Raw genomic sequence first — 20,216 nt, forward strand, 5'->3', positions numbered from 1 at the left:
TAAGGGAGGGGCAGACCCTGCCAAAACAAACCATATCACATGCTGGCTGTGGCTGGATAGACCTGAGGTCTGATTCTCAGTTACCTCATCCTTGTGCTTTAAGCCACCTTTGTGCTCCTTGTACTCTGGGGCCACGCAGGGTCCCCAGTGTAAGTTAGAGCAGCCTTGTGGTTGCTGTAACATAAGCTTTAGGAAGCAGAGAATAGCCTTAGTGCAGTGTGCTCTAGCCATGCTCCCAATGCACCTTTTATGCTGGGGACTGGGAGTAAGACATGCAGAGCCTTGACACTAGCTCTGCGCTGGCCAGAGAGGCCCCCTGCACCGAGAGTATCTTTCCTGCCCACTTTGATACCTCTTTGCCTACCAGAGCAGTGTAGACAGGCCCTAGCGCAGCTAAGGGGCAGGCCCTGAATGGTGTGCAAAGACATTAGCGACCTAATCTGCAAACATCTGCATGACTGAAAAGTCCTGCAGCATCCCTAGAGGGTTGCTTTAATAGGCTGTATATTACTCTGCTTAAGGCAAACGTGCTTTTATTTTGAGGCGAGCAGCATCTGAGCGTGAGCTGGCAAAATGACAAGAGGTTGCTCTTTGCTGTGGGCTGTGTCCCTTTCTTGCTGTCCTCCTCCTTGTCTCACTCTGAGGTTTGTGCAGATCATTTAAGACAAACTGGCCACACCCGGCCTTACTAACCTGCGTTGACCCAGCTGCCCCTGGGGCCATGCTTAGCCTGCTCTGCCATATCCTGGTGCTGTGGAAGTCAGTGGCAGTTTTTGCATTGACTTCGGTAGGAGCCGTTCTTGGATCTATGCACACAAATATTCCACCAGGGTTGTAAGTGGAAAGAGGTGCTGCATATAATGTTTTCTGTCGGGCCTATTCCCTTTATCTGCCATGGGCAAAATATTTGCTCTGGCAGATGACAAACCTGGTTGAGATGTTCTGTTTGATGTAACTTGCTGACGTACTCCTGCTAATACTGCTCCTTCCACCTGGGTGTGAGTAACCAGCCTGTCAGATAATTGCAACCATTGCAGAGAGTTTTGGAGTGACCTTGAGCTGTGCGGAACAGCAGGAAGGAGATGAAAGCAGCAGAAGACGGAAGAGATGATCAGATGCAATATGTGAAGGTACAAGCGTTAGCTTGTAATGTTAGAAGATGCCCACATGACCACTTTGTATTTCCATCTGCAGATGTGTACCTGATTCTTTTGCATAGGAGAGTATATCTGAATGCTAATTCAGGGCTGTTTAAATCACAGCATGGTAGTAAATGGGCACCTTGCCTCCCTCCTTCCCCCAACACAAATGTATAGTTAGGGGATCACATACTGCTCTATGGGGAGTCTGAGTTGGTTCTGAGCTCAGTTCCTCACTTCTGAACCAGCCACTTCCCAGTAGGGCTGGGAAGTCAGTGTGATCTGTCCCTGTAGGAAGAGCACCTCCGTCTGACTGGCACAAGGAGCCCCATTAGCAGGAGCCTGACGGAGCCATGTCTAGTGGCCTGTCTAGATGAGGAAGTTGCATTGGATTAACTTCAGGTGTGGTGTTGAACTGATGCAGAAAGCTGTGTGGATACTGTTGTTTCAGTTTAAGCCAGTCTTTTTTCAGCTTAGCTTAAACTAGCAATTACGAATCAATTTAAACTAAACCCAAATAAGCCTGGCCTGGTTTCAGCCGAAATGACAGTGTCCACACAGCCTTCTGCACGGGCTAATTTAAATCAGTTTAAAAAACGATTGGTGTAACGTCTGTGTGTAGACATGGCCTTGTGCTTCTTTACCAAATGGGGGAAAGAGGGACAAAAATAGCTTGGAGAAGGAGTCAGAGGGTCAGAACACGCACTCTGTGGCTGGCCTGCTCACCTTTCATGCACAATTGCAATTTAAGAGAAACCCTGTGTTGTGCAGGCTAGTTTATGGCATGTACAGCCCCAGGTGCTTTTGGGGCAGCACATGGGCCGAACAGACTCACCACGGATATTCTGTCTGTAGACAGCTGAAGTGGGTTGAATGCATCTGTGCACACCCAAGAGTGGTAACTATTGACCTTTCAAAATGATGTGGTGAAAGCTTCACCTCCTAGTAGTGGGATTGCTCTCATGACCCTTGTGCAGGCTGGTTTATTTGTGTCAAGAAAGGGGTATGTTTAGGATGGTTAAGAGAGTGGGGAATGTATGTAGGTATGTAACTGATAGGAGATGTCATTCCGTGCCTTTAACACAGAGAATCCCCCCAGGCCTGCTGTAGTGTCAGCTACCTGTTTGAATAGCAGAATGTTATAATTAGATACTGTGCGCTTGCTCGTCTCACAAATACTTTACCTTTGTTCTTTCTTTGTTAGTTGTTTTCCTTCGTCTGAAATAAAAAATAAATATATAAAGACAGAAGAATGCACAGTTTGCTCTTTGTGCAAAGGAAAACAACAGCCATGGTTAATTTAAATGGTACTGCCAAACTCAAAAGAGTTCAAAAACCATAATTTCGGTCCCCAAAAGTCATATGATCAGCTTAAAAATCAGGAGACTTAAAAAATTCCCAATAAATGTTGGGTTCTTTTTGTTTGCCTTCTGGTTTTTCAAGTATTCACATTTTCAAGTCTGAAGACTAGAACCTTTCAGCTTTCATTTTAATAAAAAAAATGAGTCTCATGTACTCACATGACTCCAGAAGCTGAGGCTTTAAGAAACACACCACTGTCACAAGATTCACAATAACAGCGTGGGAGTTGGCAAGACTGTTTAAGGGCCACATCAGAGTGAATGGGAAGAATAAAGTTGTACTCGGTCCGCTCACAGAAATTGGGGCCATAAGGATATGTTAGTGAAGGGAGTTACGCAGAATAGGTACAGTGTCACATGCACAGCTCAGAGGGACCACTTTGTAAAAATCATTACTCGGTACTCTGCAGCAGCCAGGGTGACCTCACATGGCAACAATTTTCATAGAAATAATGTGCATAAACTTGCAAGTCCTCTTTCCTTTTCTCCATTTCCTAATAATAGCACTATCTCCCGTTGAAATGTAAATGTTTTCTATCAGTACTGCCTGGGAGACTGATCCTGCCATCCCCCACTCCTGGGCATAGCCTTTAAGTCAATCGGGCCATAAGTATTACACTCAGTAATAAGTCAATAGAGGATTGGATCCTAAATGTCAAAGTCAACATGTAATTGTAAACCTGTGCTTGCTTGAAGTTATGGTAGGCTACATGTATCAAGTATATTCTGGGAAGAATTTCCCCACTGGCTTTTCACCAGTCCAGACCCACCCTCCCTCTTGAATTTCTAATCTCACGTTCCAGCTGTGAACCATTCCTGAGCCTGTGTCTAGCACTGCAAAATGTTTTGTTAAGGGCATACAGGGGAGGATGGACAAGATAACCCCGCAGGTCTTTTGTAGCTCTTAATTCTTGTGAAAGTCCTGCCTTCCCGTCAGGCTTTACAGCCTGAAGCAATAAATGTGGACAAGGCAGGTGACTTTTTTTTTCCCAGAAGCTCACGTGCGTGACACAAAATGCATTTAAACATGCTACTATTTTTAGCCCTGTGTTGGGTTCCAAGTAAAAATGACTGTCAGCCACTGCTCTCATTGCTCATAAACCTCTGACATTTGGCTTTTCTCGGGAAGTAATCAGCACGTCCGACGAGCTGTATTCTGAGCTTAGCTCCAGATGGGGAAAAAAAGAGTCTTTCTACCAAATTTATTTTCCATGTTCTATTCCCTACCGATGCCAGAAAAGCTGTTAGAGATGCTGCAACTAAAGGTCTCCATTTTATTTCCCCCCCCCCCCCTACAGTTTCACGGAAGCCATGAGGAGCCAGCCGAAGCTGGAAGGTCTGGATTGCCTGTCTGTCTACTACGCAGGCTTGGCTGTTCTCGGAATAGGGTTCTTGTTCGTCATCTCCAGTTTTTTAGCACTGGGATTCATCGGGACATTTTTGGGTAAGGCTGCCATCGGGCACGCATGATGCAGTTTTCACAAACCATGTCTACCCTATGAACTAGAGGTGTTGTTCCCAGCATGCCGACTACAAACCATCCGGAACCCTGTAGGTAGGTAGTTGGCACAGCTAAGCCGGGCTCCTGTTGCCTGTGCAACTGAATCTCCACTGCTATTTATACCCACGCTAGCTCTCCTTGAGCTACTGCGGGTCTGGGAGTTGAAAACCCCACCCCAAATCGTGGTGTAGATGTAGCCACAGAAAGTGGTCCTGGGGGCATCTAGCCTGTGTTTTTCAAAGGTGATTGGATATTTTGGATGGCTCGGTTGTTGTTGTTTTTTTGGCGGTCCAGCTCGAGACGCCGTGAAGGGACGGGTGCTCAACCGATTCTGAAATTCAGGTTCCTTTCAGGTGCCTCAACTGAGAAGTGAGCCACCCAAAACTACTAATGACCTTGGCTATCTGACCCAGGGAGAGCAGACAAGAGACCAGTTTTCAAGATCTTGGGTAAAATTTTCAAATGTGCATTGACTTCCAAGGAGACTTCTGTTCCTAAATGCCTTGGGCACTTCCGAAAAAAAATGGGATGTAGGTACCTAAGCGACTTAGTCATTTTGGAAAATCTTTGCCCCGCCCCCCCCATCAGAAGGGAGGGAGGTAATGATCATTCCCACTTTGCAAAGGGGGAAGCCAGGGGACAGAGAGATGTATTGACTCGCCCGAGGTCTTGCAAGTAGGAATAAAACCCAGGGCTCCAGAATGCACAGTCTGGCCACTAGTCAGTGCTTCCTCATTCCTTAATAGATTGTCCTCCATGTTTGTTGGTCACCCAGCACTCACTGGCTTCCCACCAGCATTTGTCTGACAGCCACCTTGTGAATAGCTCCTCCATCACAATTTCCTCTTCCAGATGGAGGGACCCTAATTGACTCCTGATACCTAGAGCCTTGAAACCAGAGAGCCAGAGTCCTGGGGGCCTTATTTCCCCTCCTCCCTGTGTCCAGGCGCTGTGTAAATATGGTTATTTGGTCAGGAAATATGAGCCCATTAATAGTTTGCAGTGTTGTTGTAGCCGTATCGGTCCCAGGATACTAGAGAGACACGGTGGGTGAGGTAATATCTTTTATTGGAGCAACTTCTGTTGGTGATAGAGCCAAGCTTTTGAGCTTACACGGAGTTCTTCTTCAGGTCCCTAGATAAACAGGACTCTGAAGAAGAGATATATTTACCTCACCCGTCTTGTCTCTCTAAAACCCATAGTACTCAGCCAGCAGGTGTCACTCTAGAATTAAAATGGGTTTAACACTCCTGATATCACTGCTCTACAGCCAAAATGCTTCTGAAATAAATGTAGTCAAACTTTACTAATTCTGGGTCACTGAGAAGGAAAATGATGCTTAGAATTGTTGATTGGCTCTAGTTTTCAAGATATGCTATTGGATCAGTATATACGACCCTTGATTTGGGAATGGCGGAGGATAAGTGAGTTATAAAGGGAAGGGATCTCAATTTAAACCAGAAATGACTAAAATACATCTTTGACTGGATCTATGAATAAATCTATAACTGGGTTTGGACAGTACTTGCTTTTTAGGCAAAACAATGAATGAAGCAATCTGAAGCTGGTATTGCGTCATACATGAGATGAATTGCATCATGTTATTCCTAGAAGTCATGGATGATGCAATCATAACGAAGCTTACATCACTCTGCTGAACAAATTGCCCTATATCAGCTCTAGAAATCATACAGTGTCATGCTCTCTTATTTGTCAGTGTTTGATTTTGCAAAGGGACACATTTCTGTTTAGCCAAAGTGAGCAGAGATGCCTCGTACTTGTGTGAACAGTGCAGATAACTTCTGCTATGTTTGTGGTGAAGTGACTTTTGCATCACAAAAGTGCAGTATAACCACTATGGTTAAGAAAGCCTATCACCTTTATTTTGGCTGCAAAATTGGAGATCAGGACAAGAGGTGGGCCCCACACATATGCTGCAACACTTGTGCAACAAATCTTCGCCAGTGGTTGAACAGGAAAAGGAAATCTATGCCTTTTGCAGTGCCAATGATTTGGAGAGAGCCAACAGATCATACCAGCAATTGTTACTTCTGCATGGTGCCTCCAGTTGGGAAAGGTGTGTCAAAGAAGAAAAAGTGGACTGTGCATTATCCAAACATTCCATCAGCTATACGCCCAGTACCCCACGGAGAAGGACTGCCGGTTCCTGATGCACCAGAATCATTCTCACTTGAGTCAGACGAGGAAGAGGATGAAACTTCTGGTCCTGAACCATCAATGTCACAGGACCCACGTTTTCTCCCATCCTCCTCCTCTGAACCACACCTCATAACACAAGGTGAACTGAATGACCTTGTCAGGGATTTGGAACTACCCAAGAGTAAGGCAGAGCTGTTGGGCTCCGGACTACAGCAGTGGAATCTCCTGGCAGGTGATGTTAGGGTTTCCATGTTCCGTGACCGTCAAAAGGATCTTGTCCCATTCTTCTTCATGGAAGGTGATCTTGTAGCCTGCAACAACATCGATGGTGTGATGGCAGCCCTCAACATCGTTCATGATCCAGATGAGTGGAGACTGTTCATTGATTCATCGAAGACGAGTCTTAAAGCTGTTTTACTGCATAATGGCAATATTTTGCCATCAATTCCAGTTGGTCATGCAGTCCATATGAAGGAAACCTATGACAACATGAAACAACTTTTGAGGTGCATAAACTATGACCAACATCAGTGGCAGCTTTGTGGCGATTTGAAGGTTGTTGCTCTCTTGCTCGGTCTGCAGACTGGATACACAAAGTACTGCTGTTTTCTCTGCGAATGGGATAGTCGTGCAAGAGATTCCCACTACATCAAGAAAGATTGGCCACTCCGACAGTCATTGGAGCCTGGGAGGAAAAGTGTTCAGCATCCACCACTTGTTGAATCAAGGAAGATTTTGTTACCACCCTTACACATCAAGCTGGGTCTGATGAAGAACTTTGTCAAGGCCATTGACAAAACACAAGCAGCTTTCAAGTACCTCCGTGGAAAATTTCCAAGGTTAAGTGAAGCTAGGATAAAGGAAGGTGTCTTTGTTGGTCCTCAGATTCGTGAACTTCTTCGAGATGATGCATTTGACCATGCACTGCGTGGCAAGGAAAAGACGGCATGGAAAGCCTTCCAGTTAGTGGCAATAAATTTTCTCGGAAACAACAAGGCAGACAACTACAGGGTGTTAGTGGAAAACCTCCTCAAGGCATACAAAAGCCTTGGTTGCAACATGTCACTAAAGATACATTTTTTGCACTCTCATCTAGATTTTTTTCCACCGAACTGCGGAGCAGTGAGCGACGAGCACAGCGAGTGATTTCACCAGGACATTGCAACAATGGAGAAACGCTATCAGGGCAAATGGAGCCCATCCATGCTTGCAGACTATTGCTGGACAGTGACAAGAGATGCTCCATTTAATGAATACAAGAGACAAGCCAAGAAGCGCCGAGTAGACACTGAATAGGACTAAACTATGTACATAATAGTTTTTTGCCTTTTGTTTCATAATAAATTTTATTTATATAACCCTTTTGCTGATTTTTAAAGTGTTACATAAACAGGACAGGTGAAATATTATCATGTAAAGCAACCATAAACACATGAAAAGACCTAGGTTTACAATTTATGATTAAAACTCTACTATCTACACAATATACATAGACATAAAATGTAAAAACTTAAATATCTTAGAAACAGTAGCCAATCAGTTGTTTTAATTATCATATTTGAATTCAGCACATCAAAATACATAATAAATAGCACATTTTATCTCTGAAGCAGATGACTTCTCAAAAATTGTAGACCAGTGTATTTAGACAGGTCTCAAATTAGTTCCATCGAACCTGAGTCATGGCTGACTCAACGGATCCTTTGGATTTGAATTTCCATGGAAAAACAAACAAACAGGAGTCAGATTCAGTGGAAATGCGAAGAGTACTCTCTCTGCATGGCTCCAATTTTCCCCTTAGACCACTTCTTCTGTGTGTAAATGGGTAGGGAAGAAGGAAGATCTTGGATTTATTAACGTTAGTGGCTAGCCTAGATCAAATATTGCATATTCACCTCTACCCTCAGAAGCTCCCTCTGCCATGAAATTGGATTATAGCTGAGATTCTATAGTTTAGAGGCTATCATGACTCAGCAGGGGAAAAACATCCCACTCCCCTAATTGGTCAGATTTCTATGCTGGGTGTAACACTCTCTTGACATGGATGAGACCGTAAGCCCTTTGCCCAGCCATGACTATGGAGGGAACGTCGCTTGTGCTGGTGACCTCACATGTACACAGCTGAGCAATCCAAGGGGAGAATAGGGAAGGGATGAGCAGTGCCGCTGAAACAGAGCATCCCAGAAGGGAAATGGACTTGTCTGGTTTCTATAGGGCCCTGAACTCACCTCTGCAGTAGAATTACTGCTATGTGCCACCAACTTGAACTTTACTGCAGACCCAGCTATAACAAGTGCAGTGCTGAAGCCCTGCTATTCTCTTTTGAGACTCATAGACTTTAGGGACCATCATAATCATCTAGTCTGACCTCCTGCACGTTGCAGGCCACAGAACCTCACTCACCCACTCCTGTAATAGGCCCGTAACCTCTGGCTGAGTTACTGAAGTCCTCAAATCATAATTTAAGGACTTCACGTTACAGAGAATCCACCATTTACACTCGTTTAAACCCGCAAGTGACCTTTGCCCCCATACTGCAGAGGAAGGTGAAAAACTCCCAGAGTCTCTGCCAATCTGACCCAGGGGAAAATTCCTTCCTGACCCCAAATATGGCACTCCAGGACAGCAAGGAAATGTTTTTCCTCTCAGTTATGGAGCTGTCTTTTGAGTGTGCATTTCTGCTCGTTCCTTGAAACTATGGGCACCTTTATCTTTGAGAAAGAAGCGGGGTGAGTTCCCTAGCGCTGGTGGGATCTACATTTTGCTTTGGGTTAGGAAAGCTGTGTTTGATCCGTAAGAATGAGGTCATTGCGTTACATCCAAGGGAGAGGAAAGCCTGAAACACCCAACGGCCTCGAAAACGTATGGGAGTAGGATTCAACCCTTCAGCAAAATCAAGTTTCCTTTTGTCTTCTGTTACAATGATGGGGGCCATATAAGCATCTGGCTAGGCAGATAGCTTCTGGACTGGCCTCTTCAAATAATACATTTAAATTGCTTAGAAATGGCAAAGCATTTTGCCTTTTCAATGTAGGCTAAACTGTTGGAGCCTATGGACGACAATGAGTCACTCTTCCTAAACAAGTTTTTCTGTGCCACCCAATTTTCCACCCAGCAGTGTTGGTTCCAGGCTCCATTTTGCGGCTGTTGAGTTTGTTCATTTCAGTTCATGCAGCTTCATTTTCTTTCCTGCCCACAAAATAATTCTTCTCAGCGGTCACTGGGGCTGGCTCACCAGCATTTCCTTTCCTCATTGTGCCTTCACAATTGGAGCAATTTGCAGAGCTATAAACACTTGCTGGAATTCTAGTTTAATGTTCGCTTCCAGTGCGGTTTGCCCTATTTTCTGACATGCATAGTGGTGGATAGTTGCCTTAAATGAGGTAATGGGATTTTTTGCATGAGGGAAGGAGTGTATTTTTCAGTCCATCTCTCTCCCATCTATGCATTATTCCTTCCAGCAAGGAAAGCATTGACCATGGTTGCAAGTAAACCCAACTTGACCAAACGCTGTCAGGTGGGTTACATTGAAACTTATTAGTCTCTACAGAGAAGCAGTGGTAATGAGGCTTTATAGCCAGCTAAAGCAGAGGTGGTTTCCAGAGGAGGCTGTAGAAAGCCTGACATATACACCTCTACCTCGATATAACACGACCCGATATAACACGAATTCGGATATAATGCGGTAAAGCAGTGCTCTGGGGGGGGTGTGCCTGCGCACTCCAGTGGATCAAAGCAAGTTCGATATAACGCGGTAAGATTTTTTGGCTCCCAAGGACAGCGTTATATCGAGGTAGAGGTGTATATACTAAACTGCTCTTGAACCACAGAGATCCAAAATAACCCCTATAGGGTGGACGGGCACCTTGAATTCTTTCCTACGAACATAGGAGCTGGAAGCCCCAACCAAGACTGCAGATCCCAACCTCCCACTTCCTGAGAAAGGACTGTTCCCAATTTTGGGGGCTTCCTCGAGACTCAAGTGGTGCCCAGGGCTTGTGCGGACACTCAGCACAGGGGTAAATTTCACCCTCAGAGAAAGAGATGCTCCAGTGGACAGTCCACCAGAGGTTTCAGGGCTTGAAGAGAAGCAGGGTTGCCTAGTGGTTAGAGAACCGAACTGGGACTCAGGAGACTGACCCGGGTTCTAGTCCCAGTTTGGCCACTGGCCTGCTGGGTGACCTTGGACAAGTCACTTCTCCCTGCATCTTCGTTTCCCCACATGTAACATGTGCCTACCGCCTTTATAATGCACTTTGATCTCTTCTGAAGAAAAGTGCTTTATAAGAGCTAGGGTTATTTATTGTTATGTAAAGCTTCTCCACTCCCCTTTGGCTGAAAATCTTACCAGATCTGTCCCTGAGATGACCAGGTGATATTGGCATTGTTCCAGCTGGAAATGCTGCAAAAACTGCCCCCATCTTGGGATTTTGCTTCCACTTTTGGCTTAAACCAGGAACTGCAGAAGCACCAAATATATATAAAAATCACAGCTATGAAAACAACAAACCAAACTTATTTCAAATCTCAAAACAGTCACAAGAAGTTCAGTCTGAGATTGGGAAAAGGTTCCATCAAGTTCTTCGTCCATCCAGATCGGTGCCCCCAAGCCTCATAATCTCTACCATCCTATTATTGTTCATTAAAGGGAGAAACCTGGAGTGAAACCTGAGATCTCTGCCATCCTATTATTGTTCATTAAAGGGAGAAACCTGGAGTGAAACCTGAGATCTGAGCCCCATTGAACACTGGCACAGCCCTAGCAGAAGGCTTCCTAGGGACTTGGAGGCAATGCAACTGATTTCCAATGTGGGGAGATATTATTTTATTAGAGATTTTAGAAATGACATTTACCTAGAACCTGGGAAGTATCTGAGCCAGAGATCAGTCAAGCTCCTAAACACCCCACAGTTTGAGTCTAAATTTCTGGGGTTTAGATATAGCCCATTAGCAAGACCCAGGGCCATTTATAAAATTGAGATACATAAGAACGGCCATATTGGGTCAGACCAAAGGTCCATCTAGCCCGGTATCCTGTCTTCCGACAGTGGCCAATGCCAGGTTCCCCAGAGGGAATGAACAGAACAGGTAATCAAGTGATCCATCCCCTGTCACCCATTCCCAGCTTCTGACAAACAGAGGTTAAGGACACCACCCCTGCCTATCCTGGCTAATAGCCATTAATGGACCTATCCTCCATGAACTTATCTAGTTCTTTTTTGAATCCTGTTATAGTCTTGGCCTTCACAACATCCTCTGGCAAGGAGTTCCACAAGTTGACTATGTGTTGTGTGAAAAAATACTTCCTTTTGTTTGTTTTAAACCTGCTGCCTATTAATGTCATTTGGTTCATTAATTTCATTTGCCATCAGGTTCATCTTTCCCATTTTTGGGGGGGCGGGGGAGGGGAAGATGTTTGGATCTAAGATTTTAGCCCATGAGCCCCCCTTTGTAAAGTGTTGCCGGGCTGAGGGAGGACAGTATTGTGTCAGGAAAGGCTATCTTGGACTGCAGAGATTGCTACATCACTGATATTGACTAAAAGCTTCTTAGCTGAAATGGTCCATTCAGTGTTCTTAGATTTGTTTTTCCTTTCTGCACCATGCACATTCTAATCTTTGATTTGTTACTTGTTTCAAGGGTTGGCAGACGCTCGCATTCTTCCCATTATCAGCGCTGCCATTGATTTAGCCTCCGTACTCAGACTTCATCTCCATTGTGATTTGTCCCTGCCAAAGATAAAACATACCCGTGCAGCAAAAGCATTTACCTTCTCCAGAAGCTCCCAGTACAAGCAGCGTGGCATTACCGGAAGCTTTCTTTGCCTTTGCCTTCCTCTGTATGAAGTATTCAGCTGCAGACCAGAGGCTTTTCTCCACAAAGCTTCAAGCCTCTTAGTGCAGTAAGAATTAGTTTGAAAGCAGGGCAATGGAATTGATTCGCTGTGGCCCTGTGACAAAGAACATGCTTTGCTTAGCAGAGTTGTGCAGGGAGTCGGCATATGTTGTTGCCTCCATTAATAGCAGCCCAAATTTACTTTAATAGTCAACGGTAAACAAATGTATTGTGGGAGCAAATAGATGCGAGTGCCAATGTAGATTTAGAGAGATGCCCCGATTCAAGGCATGTTCACATAGCTAGGATGTCTAGTTCTCCTTATTTGTATGCGTGGTTATTTGCAGGCACATTATTATTTATCTGTACTATGACAGTGCCTAGAGGTCCCATCTGCGATCACGGCCCCATTGTGCAAGGCGCTGTACATACACATAGTAAGACAGCCCTTGCTGTCAGACCAGACAAAAGGCGGATATAATTTTGCAGGCCCTAAAAGGAGGCAGGTTTAGAAAAGAGATGATTAAGGGAGGAATATGATAGAGGTCTAGACAATCGTGAATGGTGCAGAGAAATTGAATAGGGAAGCGTTGCCCTGTTCTGTTCATTCCCTCTGAAGTCTCTAGCACTAGCCGCTGTGAGAGACAGGACACTGGGCTAGATGGACCATTGGTCTGATCCAGTATGGCCATTCTTATGTTCTTATGTTTTAAAAGCCACGCCTGTGGTATTTTTTGCTGCAGGGTGTCATCATTCAGGCTGGCCAAAATGAATGCCGGTTTGTTTTTCCTAGGACTTGGCTTGCTTTTGAAGAAGGGTATTCAAGGTATTTTTCCTTTTGTTTTTTAACTGTGATGATTTAGGTCAGAGCTCCCACTGAGCAGCGGTGCAGGCCTGAGGAATGTTAATAACAGGCTCCTCAAACTCACGGGGCTGCGTGTGTGTTTATTTGTTTGGAACAGGGATTCGCAAATTATGCAGCATTTGCCTCCTTGGAGATCTATGCAGTGCAGCCCCCACAAGGCATAACTCTACCGATAAGCCAGTGCCAGCAAGATAGGTGCATTTTTTTGCCGTTGACCTTTGGAGGAGCTAGCGTTGTGCAATGAATGGAGGCATTGACAGCCAAGTACAAAGACAGGAGGGTAAGAAAAAGTATTTTGCACCTGGAGATACCCAAAGAAGGTGCAGGAATTGAGTCCATGGCATATATGTAGCTGGACATATGGTATTGGTGGTATTTGTGGTGAAGCCCGGAGCATTTCAACACAGTCTATAGAAGTGACTCAGAAGATGATTGCCAAGCAACTAAGAGAACAGCTCAAATGTATAACATTTGTGCCAGGCAATTATTACACTTAATCGCATATAGCCAAAGCCATCCAGCCTGGTCTAATTGGACAGGAGCTGTTTAATCTTGGAAGCAAATGTTTTGCACTGTGTGAGGCCAAGGAAAGTGCAGCATGATCCAGGTAATAACAACAATAATAATGATAATGGCTTGCCCTCCTATAGTGCTTTTTATCGGAGGATCTCCAAGCACTTTACAAATGTACATTAAGCCCACTACACTCTTGGGAGCTATGGAAGTATTATGATGATTATTATTATTATTCTACTAAAGCTCAGAGATTATGTGGCTTGCCAAAGGTCTCAGAGTGAGTCAGTGACAGCACTGGGAATAGGACACAGGAGTCCTGCCTCCCAGGTCTAATCATGCTCCGGCCTGTTTTATTCTGATTAACGATGTTGCTTCTCTGCCCTGATGGCCAGCAGCAGAAGCTTAATTGTGCCTTAATATGCTTATTTGCAAAACAAATAAGCATATTTAAGCCATGTAGGAGTGAAATTTCCTCCCATATCAGGGCCCTGAATGAGGAGAGATGTGTTGGAGGTGGAACCAACAAAGCATTTCAGATACCGGTTCCAAAATCTGACCGATTCCTACATTAAAGCTTCTGGGATGTGCCCGAGGTCAATGTGTGATCAGACAGGCTGCCATGTACTGTCCAGCCCTCTTAGGCCTTGTCTACGTGGGGAAATTGACCAGAACAGCTATAGTGGAATAGCTCCCCGCCTTGAGTCTTGGCAGTGTGCTAATTATTCTGGAGGAATAAAGCCGTTTTTATTCTGGAATAGGGTCTACATGGGAAGCTATTCTGCAATAACTATTCCAGTCAATTTCCCTGAGGAAGACAAGCCCATTACCCTGAAATCATTTTTTCATTTAGTCCTTCATTCACTCCAAGCGGAGATCTTGCTGTAACCCATATTGCAGTCTGCCTGTGATGCAAGTTGAGGCTTTGATTCTACTTCACTCTTGGTGGAGTATCGCTCTGTCCCACTTCTCTGGAGGCAGGTAACACTGGATTTCTTTCTAGGAGATTATGTTCTTCAGAGCTTCCATATATACAACAAACATTCCCCCCCCCCCCAACACACACATTTTAAGGTCCCACTTGAGCGATAACCCTGCATTCCCTTCTGTATCCCAAAATAAAACTTAGAAGCAATTCAAGCTTTGCTTTGCATGCCATTTTCTTTCCAGTCTGTTTTCAAAGCGATATGGAGGAGTCACTATAAGATAGCGGTGTAAGATAGCTGTGTCAGTGCTCACCTGCTGCTGATTGGATCTGACAGCTCTGAAAGCTTTTCATCATCGTCACACACAACCATAATAATGTCCCTAACCAAGTGAGTTATATTTGAAATCGTGAGGCATTATCCGAGCTAAGAGATCAGCGTGACACGGTGTGATGACGGGTGGTGATTATTCTGATCATTATAGCATCTTGAGATACACATTGACCATTCTCCCCCAAGAATATTTTTTTCCAGTTAAGTATTTCTGCTTTCATGTGTTTCCTTTCCCAGTCAGCTGCTACTGAACATGCAGCTTTAAAATCAGTGGGCGGGGGTGCTGGAGCAATGTGTATAGTGGGGGCGCTGAGAGCCATTGAACCAAACCAGTTGGAGAACACTTCAACCTCCCTGGTCTCTCAAGTACAGACCTAAAAGATGCAATACGCCAACAAAAAAACTTCAAAAACAGACTCCAAGGAGAAACTGCTGAATTGGAATTAATTTGCAAACTGGGCACCATTAAATTAGGCTTGAATAAAGACTGGGAGTGGATGGGTCATTACACAAAGTAAAACTATTTCCCCATGCTAATTTTCCCCCCCTACTGTTACTCACACCTTCTTGTCAACTGTTGGAAATGGGCCATCCTGATTATCACTACAAAAGTTTTTTTTCTCCTGCTGATAATAGCCCATCTTAATTGATTACTCTCGTTATAGTTGGTATGGCAACACCCATTTTTTCATGTTCTCTGTGTATATATATCTTCCTACTGTATTTTCCACTGCATGCATCCGATGAAGTGGGTTTTAGCCCACAAAAGCTTATGCCCCAAATACATTTGTTAGTCTCTAAGGTGCCACAAGTACTCCTTGTTCTTTAAACTGTATATGATGAAAAGCACTTCAAGCCAAGAGGTGCAGCAGCACCCCTTGTTCCAGCATCTATCTCAGTGGGCCAGAATCATCCCTGATCTCACTGTGGGCTTCAAGAGCTGGGTCAGACTTGCATCGGGAGGTGCTGCAGTTCGGGCTTGAGGCGCTTTTGTGGAGTTACATCCAGCATGATTTTGGCCCAATGCATCCGTGATGCCATGGCATTGAAAAGCGTATGGTAGATGCTTGAAAGGAAAGCCCTAAGAATGCTGTATTACAGCTCTGATCCCGGGCAAAATGGAACTTAGAGTGTTGGGTTTTCTTTGTGAACTTCCTGAATAGTAGTGGCTTATGCAAGTGTGAGCCTGCTAAGCCCTCACTAGAGACAGGTACAGTGTAGGCTTCCCTGCACTCATGCATAGTCAATACACATCAGGTATTTTGGTGATGGGTGGCAATATAAAACCCTAAGATGGAGCCTGAGCTGCGGAATTCTCTCTTGTCCTGCCCCCCACCGTGGTCCTCACCAGTGTACCTAAAAACTGACCTGCAGCTCCAATACTGTTCCAGTTCAGGTGACCCTCAGGAGCAAATGTAGTCCGCCATGTCCCATTGTGTGATGACATTGTGGGGTGGCTAAATATCCAGACAGGACTCATCTGAGACCATTTGTAACCAAGTCTTCAGAGGAGAAAAGTTAGTCCATTAATTTTCTGGCATATAAACTGCAGGAAATAAAATACATCGCTGAGGGTTGTTAATGCACTTTTATAATTATTAATTTCTAGATGTTATGAAGATGTGAAGTTTAGTGATATAAAAACCACAGAAATTGTCATATCAGAACAGTTCAATGGTCCATCTGGACTTGTTCTTTCTGTCTATCCATCCATCACATTTCTAAGGTATTTTACCATCATGGTGTCTAAGCACTGACAATGTCTCTGGCAGTGACTAATACCGCATCCTTCCTAGGAACTGACAATTCTCATAAAACATGCAGTTCTGCTCTATTGTGTCAAGGGGGTCAAGTTCTTCCTGACCTGCAGCTGGTGATCCCCTGAAGCCTAAACATTAATTGCTCTTGTGGTTTTCATCCCATGTAGTGTCACTGCAGATGCTATTCTTAATCCTATAAATGTCGGGTATAATATATATATATATATATATATATATATAAAATCAACCTAGAGGACTTGAACATAAGAACGGCTACTCTGGGTCAGACCAAAGGTCCATCTAGCCCAGTATTCTGTCTTCCAACTGTGGCCAATGCCAGGTGCTCCAGAGGGAATGAACAGAACAGGTAGTCATCAAGTGATCCATCCCCTGTCGCCCATTCCCAGCTTCTGGCAGAGGCCAGGGACACCATCCCTGCTCATCCTGGCTAATAGCCATTGATGGACCTATCCTCCAGGAGCTTCTAGTTCTTTTTTGAACCCTGTTATAGTCTTGGCCTTCACAATATCCTCTGGCAAGGAGTTCCACAGACTGACTGACTGTGTTGTGTGAAAAAATACTTCCTTTTGTTTGTTTTAAACCTGCTGCCTACTAATTTCATTTGGTGACCCCTAGTTCTTGTGTTATGAGAAGTAGTAAACAACACTTCCTGATCTACTTTCTCCACACCAGTCATGATTTTATAGACCACTATCATATCCCCCCTTAGTCGTCTCTTTTCCAAGCTGAAAAGTCCCAGTCTTATTAATCTCTACTCATACGGAAGCCGTTCCATACCCCTAATAATTTTTGTTACCCTTTTCTGACCCTTTTCCAATTCCACCCCTCCTTGGCCTGACAAGAGGGTGGAAAAGGGATTGCAGAGGAAAGTGCCTCCCAGTGCCTCCTTCCCCTACCAAAAAAATACCAGCTCAGTACATTGTGATGAGGTTGGTTCTGTTAGAGCGGAGATGAAAAACTGGGCAGCGAGGGTGCTGGGTAAGGGCTGTGCAAACTGCAGAGAAGGCAGCAGGGTGGAGAGGAGAGATCCCAGGTAGCTTAGACCAGTGAGGTATGTAATGACCCAGCTCCCCTTGAGACCCTGCTGCCTCCCAGTGACCCTCTGGGGTGCTTGATCAGTATTTAACAAGAAACTCTTTTTATTGTTCATAGGCGATTACTTTGGCATCCTGAAGGAGGAGAAAGTGACAAGCTTCCCGTTTAATGTAATGGACAATCCCATGTACTGGGGCAGCACTGCCTGCTACCTCGGCTGGTCCATCATGTGAGTACAGCTCCGGGCAGTCGTGGGCCACAACCCCTTCACCCTGTTATTTCATCATTCTCTAGGGTCAGTGGCAGTGTTCACTGAGTCTGATTTAGGGCTGATCTCGTGACATGCTGGCCAAGTTAGCTGGGGAGGGCATTTGCCGCTTTGCAGGATCTGGCCCATAAGTGCCACTTGGTTATTACACGCTCCTTGGTGTGTAGATGAAATCCTGCCTTGTCCTGTTACTGATACTCAGGGAGGAGTAGGGAAGGATGTGAGGAGTCTCTTTCACCCATGTAAGAAGCCAGGGAGGGATCTCTCCAGAGAGGGCTAGGAGGTCCACTAAGACAATGCCCCACACACCACGTCCTTGGAGTTCCCAGCTGTTGAGCATGTATGATGCAGGAGGCAGCAAGCATTAGCTTGGCCTGCATTGTGCTCCTCAGAAAAACCATGAGAAGCGTGAGGAGGCCCGCCTGGAGCCATCCTGCCTTGCAGTGCTGGATGGCTCTTGTGCCAGCTGCCGTCTTGTGGGGCTGAAACTGACAGCAGTATTCCTACCAGGAGCACAATGGCAGACTATCTCTGGAGACAGAGGAGAACTCGTTCAGGGTGGGATTGTCCCAGAACCCCAGGCGGCTCTAGGCATTGTGGCCAGCCACTAGGGGGAGACATGAGCAGCCATGCCAGGCGGATGTATTACACATGAAAGTGGTGGAACTATTTACTGAGTCGTTTCTGCGGAAAGACGATGTGGAGGTGGCTCATTAAAGTTACTCCCAACATCCTGGAGAGGTGGCATAGGTAAAAGCTCACGACGGGAAATTATCTAAATGTTCTAAACTGTGGGGACGACCTGGCAGTGAAGGGAAAGTGCCATGCATTCTGGCTTTTAATTTGCCAAGTATTATCCCACAATCACAAAAATCACTCGTAAACTGTGGATATATTTAGCACTAATTTGAGCAAAATAAATAATCTCCACATTCTAGAAAGACAAAACCTTGGCATCTGCTCTTTTGCAGTGCGGAGTCCTTGGCAGACTCTGCAGAATGGAAAAATCAACATCCAGGGCCAAATGTATTCCTGGCGTAACTCTACAGAAGCCAAGCAATTGACACTGAGAATCAGTATGGGTCCAATAATTACCTTAAAAAAAAAAAAAAGACTGGAGGATTATGGGAACCTTGCAAGAACACTCCTTGGGTAGCATAACAAAGTTTAATAGACTGATTGGGGGGGAAATGAATAGTATGTATTCTGGCAACTAATGAACAATATGCTCTGTGCTGTATTCTAAGTTTGAAGTGGTTTTCGTGTAATATTGTGTTTAATTTTAGTTGCCCAGTAGCAAACGACAACCACCACAACTTTACATCGGGAACTCAGATCCATACAACATCACAAGCTATTTATTATTTGTTACTGTACCTGCCACGCAGGAGTACGACAAAACAGAAACTAATTTGGTGATTTTATGACTATATAAAGCCCTGTTTCTTCATTTTCTGCCTTTAATGTACATTGTACTGGTGTAACTGAGACACAAGTCGTCTCTCTTGTGTGCTTCTCTACTGTACATTTTGCACCTGGGCTGCCCATTGAGATCAGGGAGAGCTCTGTTCAGAGGGGCTGATCCAACTCCTGTTGAAATTGATGGGACATGGTTTGGGTCTCAAAAGAGTGAAGACTGTGTACTGGAGATGGTGTCAGAGGGAGCGCTCTCCACAGGTGATGCAGTGGGGATGTTGTTGGTGAGAGCTCTGCATACGGGATCAGTGCACGCAATGCAATGGGAATTACGTTGGCGGGAGCTAGCAAGGGGGACCAGGTGCAGAAGATGCAACAGAGCCAGCACTGGTAGGAGCTCCAACAGCAAGACGCAACCCGGATGCTGCTCATGGGCGCAGCCAGGGCCCTCCTTAGCCATAGGCAGCTGCATAGGGCACCAGTATGTCTGGGGCACCACTCTGCCGGGAGCCGGGACGGAGGGGAAGCAGTGGAGCATGTAAGAGCAGGGTTGGGTCCTAGAGAGAGCCGAATGCGCTGCTTGCAGCACAGTTTGAGGGATTGGCTGCTGGGATCTTTGGGAAGGGGTGGGGGAAGGAACTCACCTGTGAGTGTGACTCTCTCCCCCGGCGTGAGGTGAGGCAGGCTGGCTGGCTCTGGCAGTATCCTTTGTTGCCCCCCATAACGTGCATTCTCCCCCTCCCCCTGGACCACCCCCTGTTTCTCCTCCCCACCTCCCCACGGAGCACCCTTCTCTCCCCACTCCCCTCCAGCAGGGCTTGGAGGGGCGGCTCCAGGCACCAGCGCAGCAAGCGCGTGCCTGGGGCGGCAAGCCGTGGGGGGCGGCCTGCCGGTCGCTGTGAGGGCGGCAGGCAGGCGACTTTCGGCGGCGTGCCTGCGGGAGGTCCGCTGGTCCCGCGGCTTCGGCGGCAATTCGGCGGCGGGGACGCCGATGGCACGGCACCGGTGGACCTCCCGCAGCCATGCTGCCGAATCCGCATGACCAACAGACCGTCTGCAGGCGCGCCACAAAAAGCCGCCTGC

At 45.7% G+C, this 20,216-nt stretch overlaps 1 protein-coding gene across 2 annotated transcripts in view; it reads left to right on the forward strand.

Moving 5' to 3' along the window:
* PEMT (phosphatidylethanolamine N-methyltransferase) overlaps positions 1 to 20,216 on the forward strand; it is a 97,171-nt gene that overhangs the window by 57,843 nt on the left and 19,112 nt on the right. For both annotated transcript variants that reach the window (XM_065412138.1, XM_065412139.1), the window contains exons 4-5: positions 3,799 to 3,944; positions 17,567 to 17,678. In XM_065412138.1, the coding sequence (XP_065268210.1) occupies positions 3,799 to 3,944; positions 17,567 to 17,678 (258 nt within the window). The remainder of the gene's footprint in view (positions 1 to 3,798; positions 3,945 to 17,566; positions 17,679 to 20,216) is intronic.

Source organism: Emys orbicularis, chromosome 10, assembly GCF_028017835.1.
Source record: "Emys orbicularis isolate rEmyOrb1 chromosome 10, rEmyOrb1.hap1, whole genome shotgun sequence".
In the NCBI taxonomy this organism is placed as follows: domain Eukaryota; kingdom Metazoa; phylum Chordata; order Testudines; family Emydidae; genus Emys; species Emys orbicularis.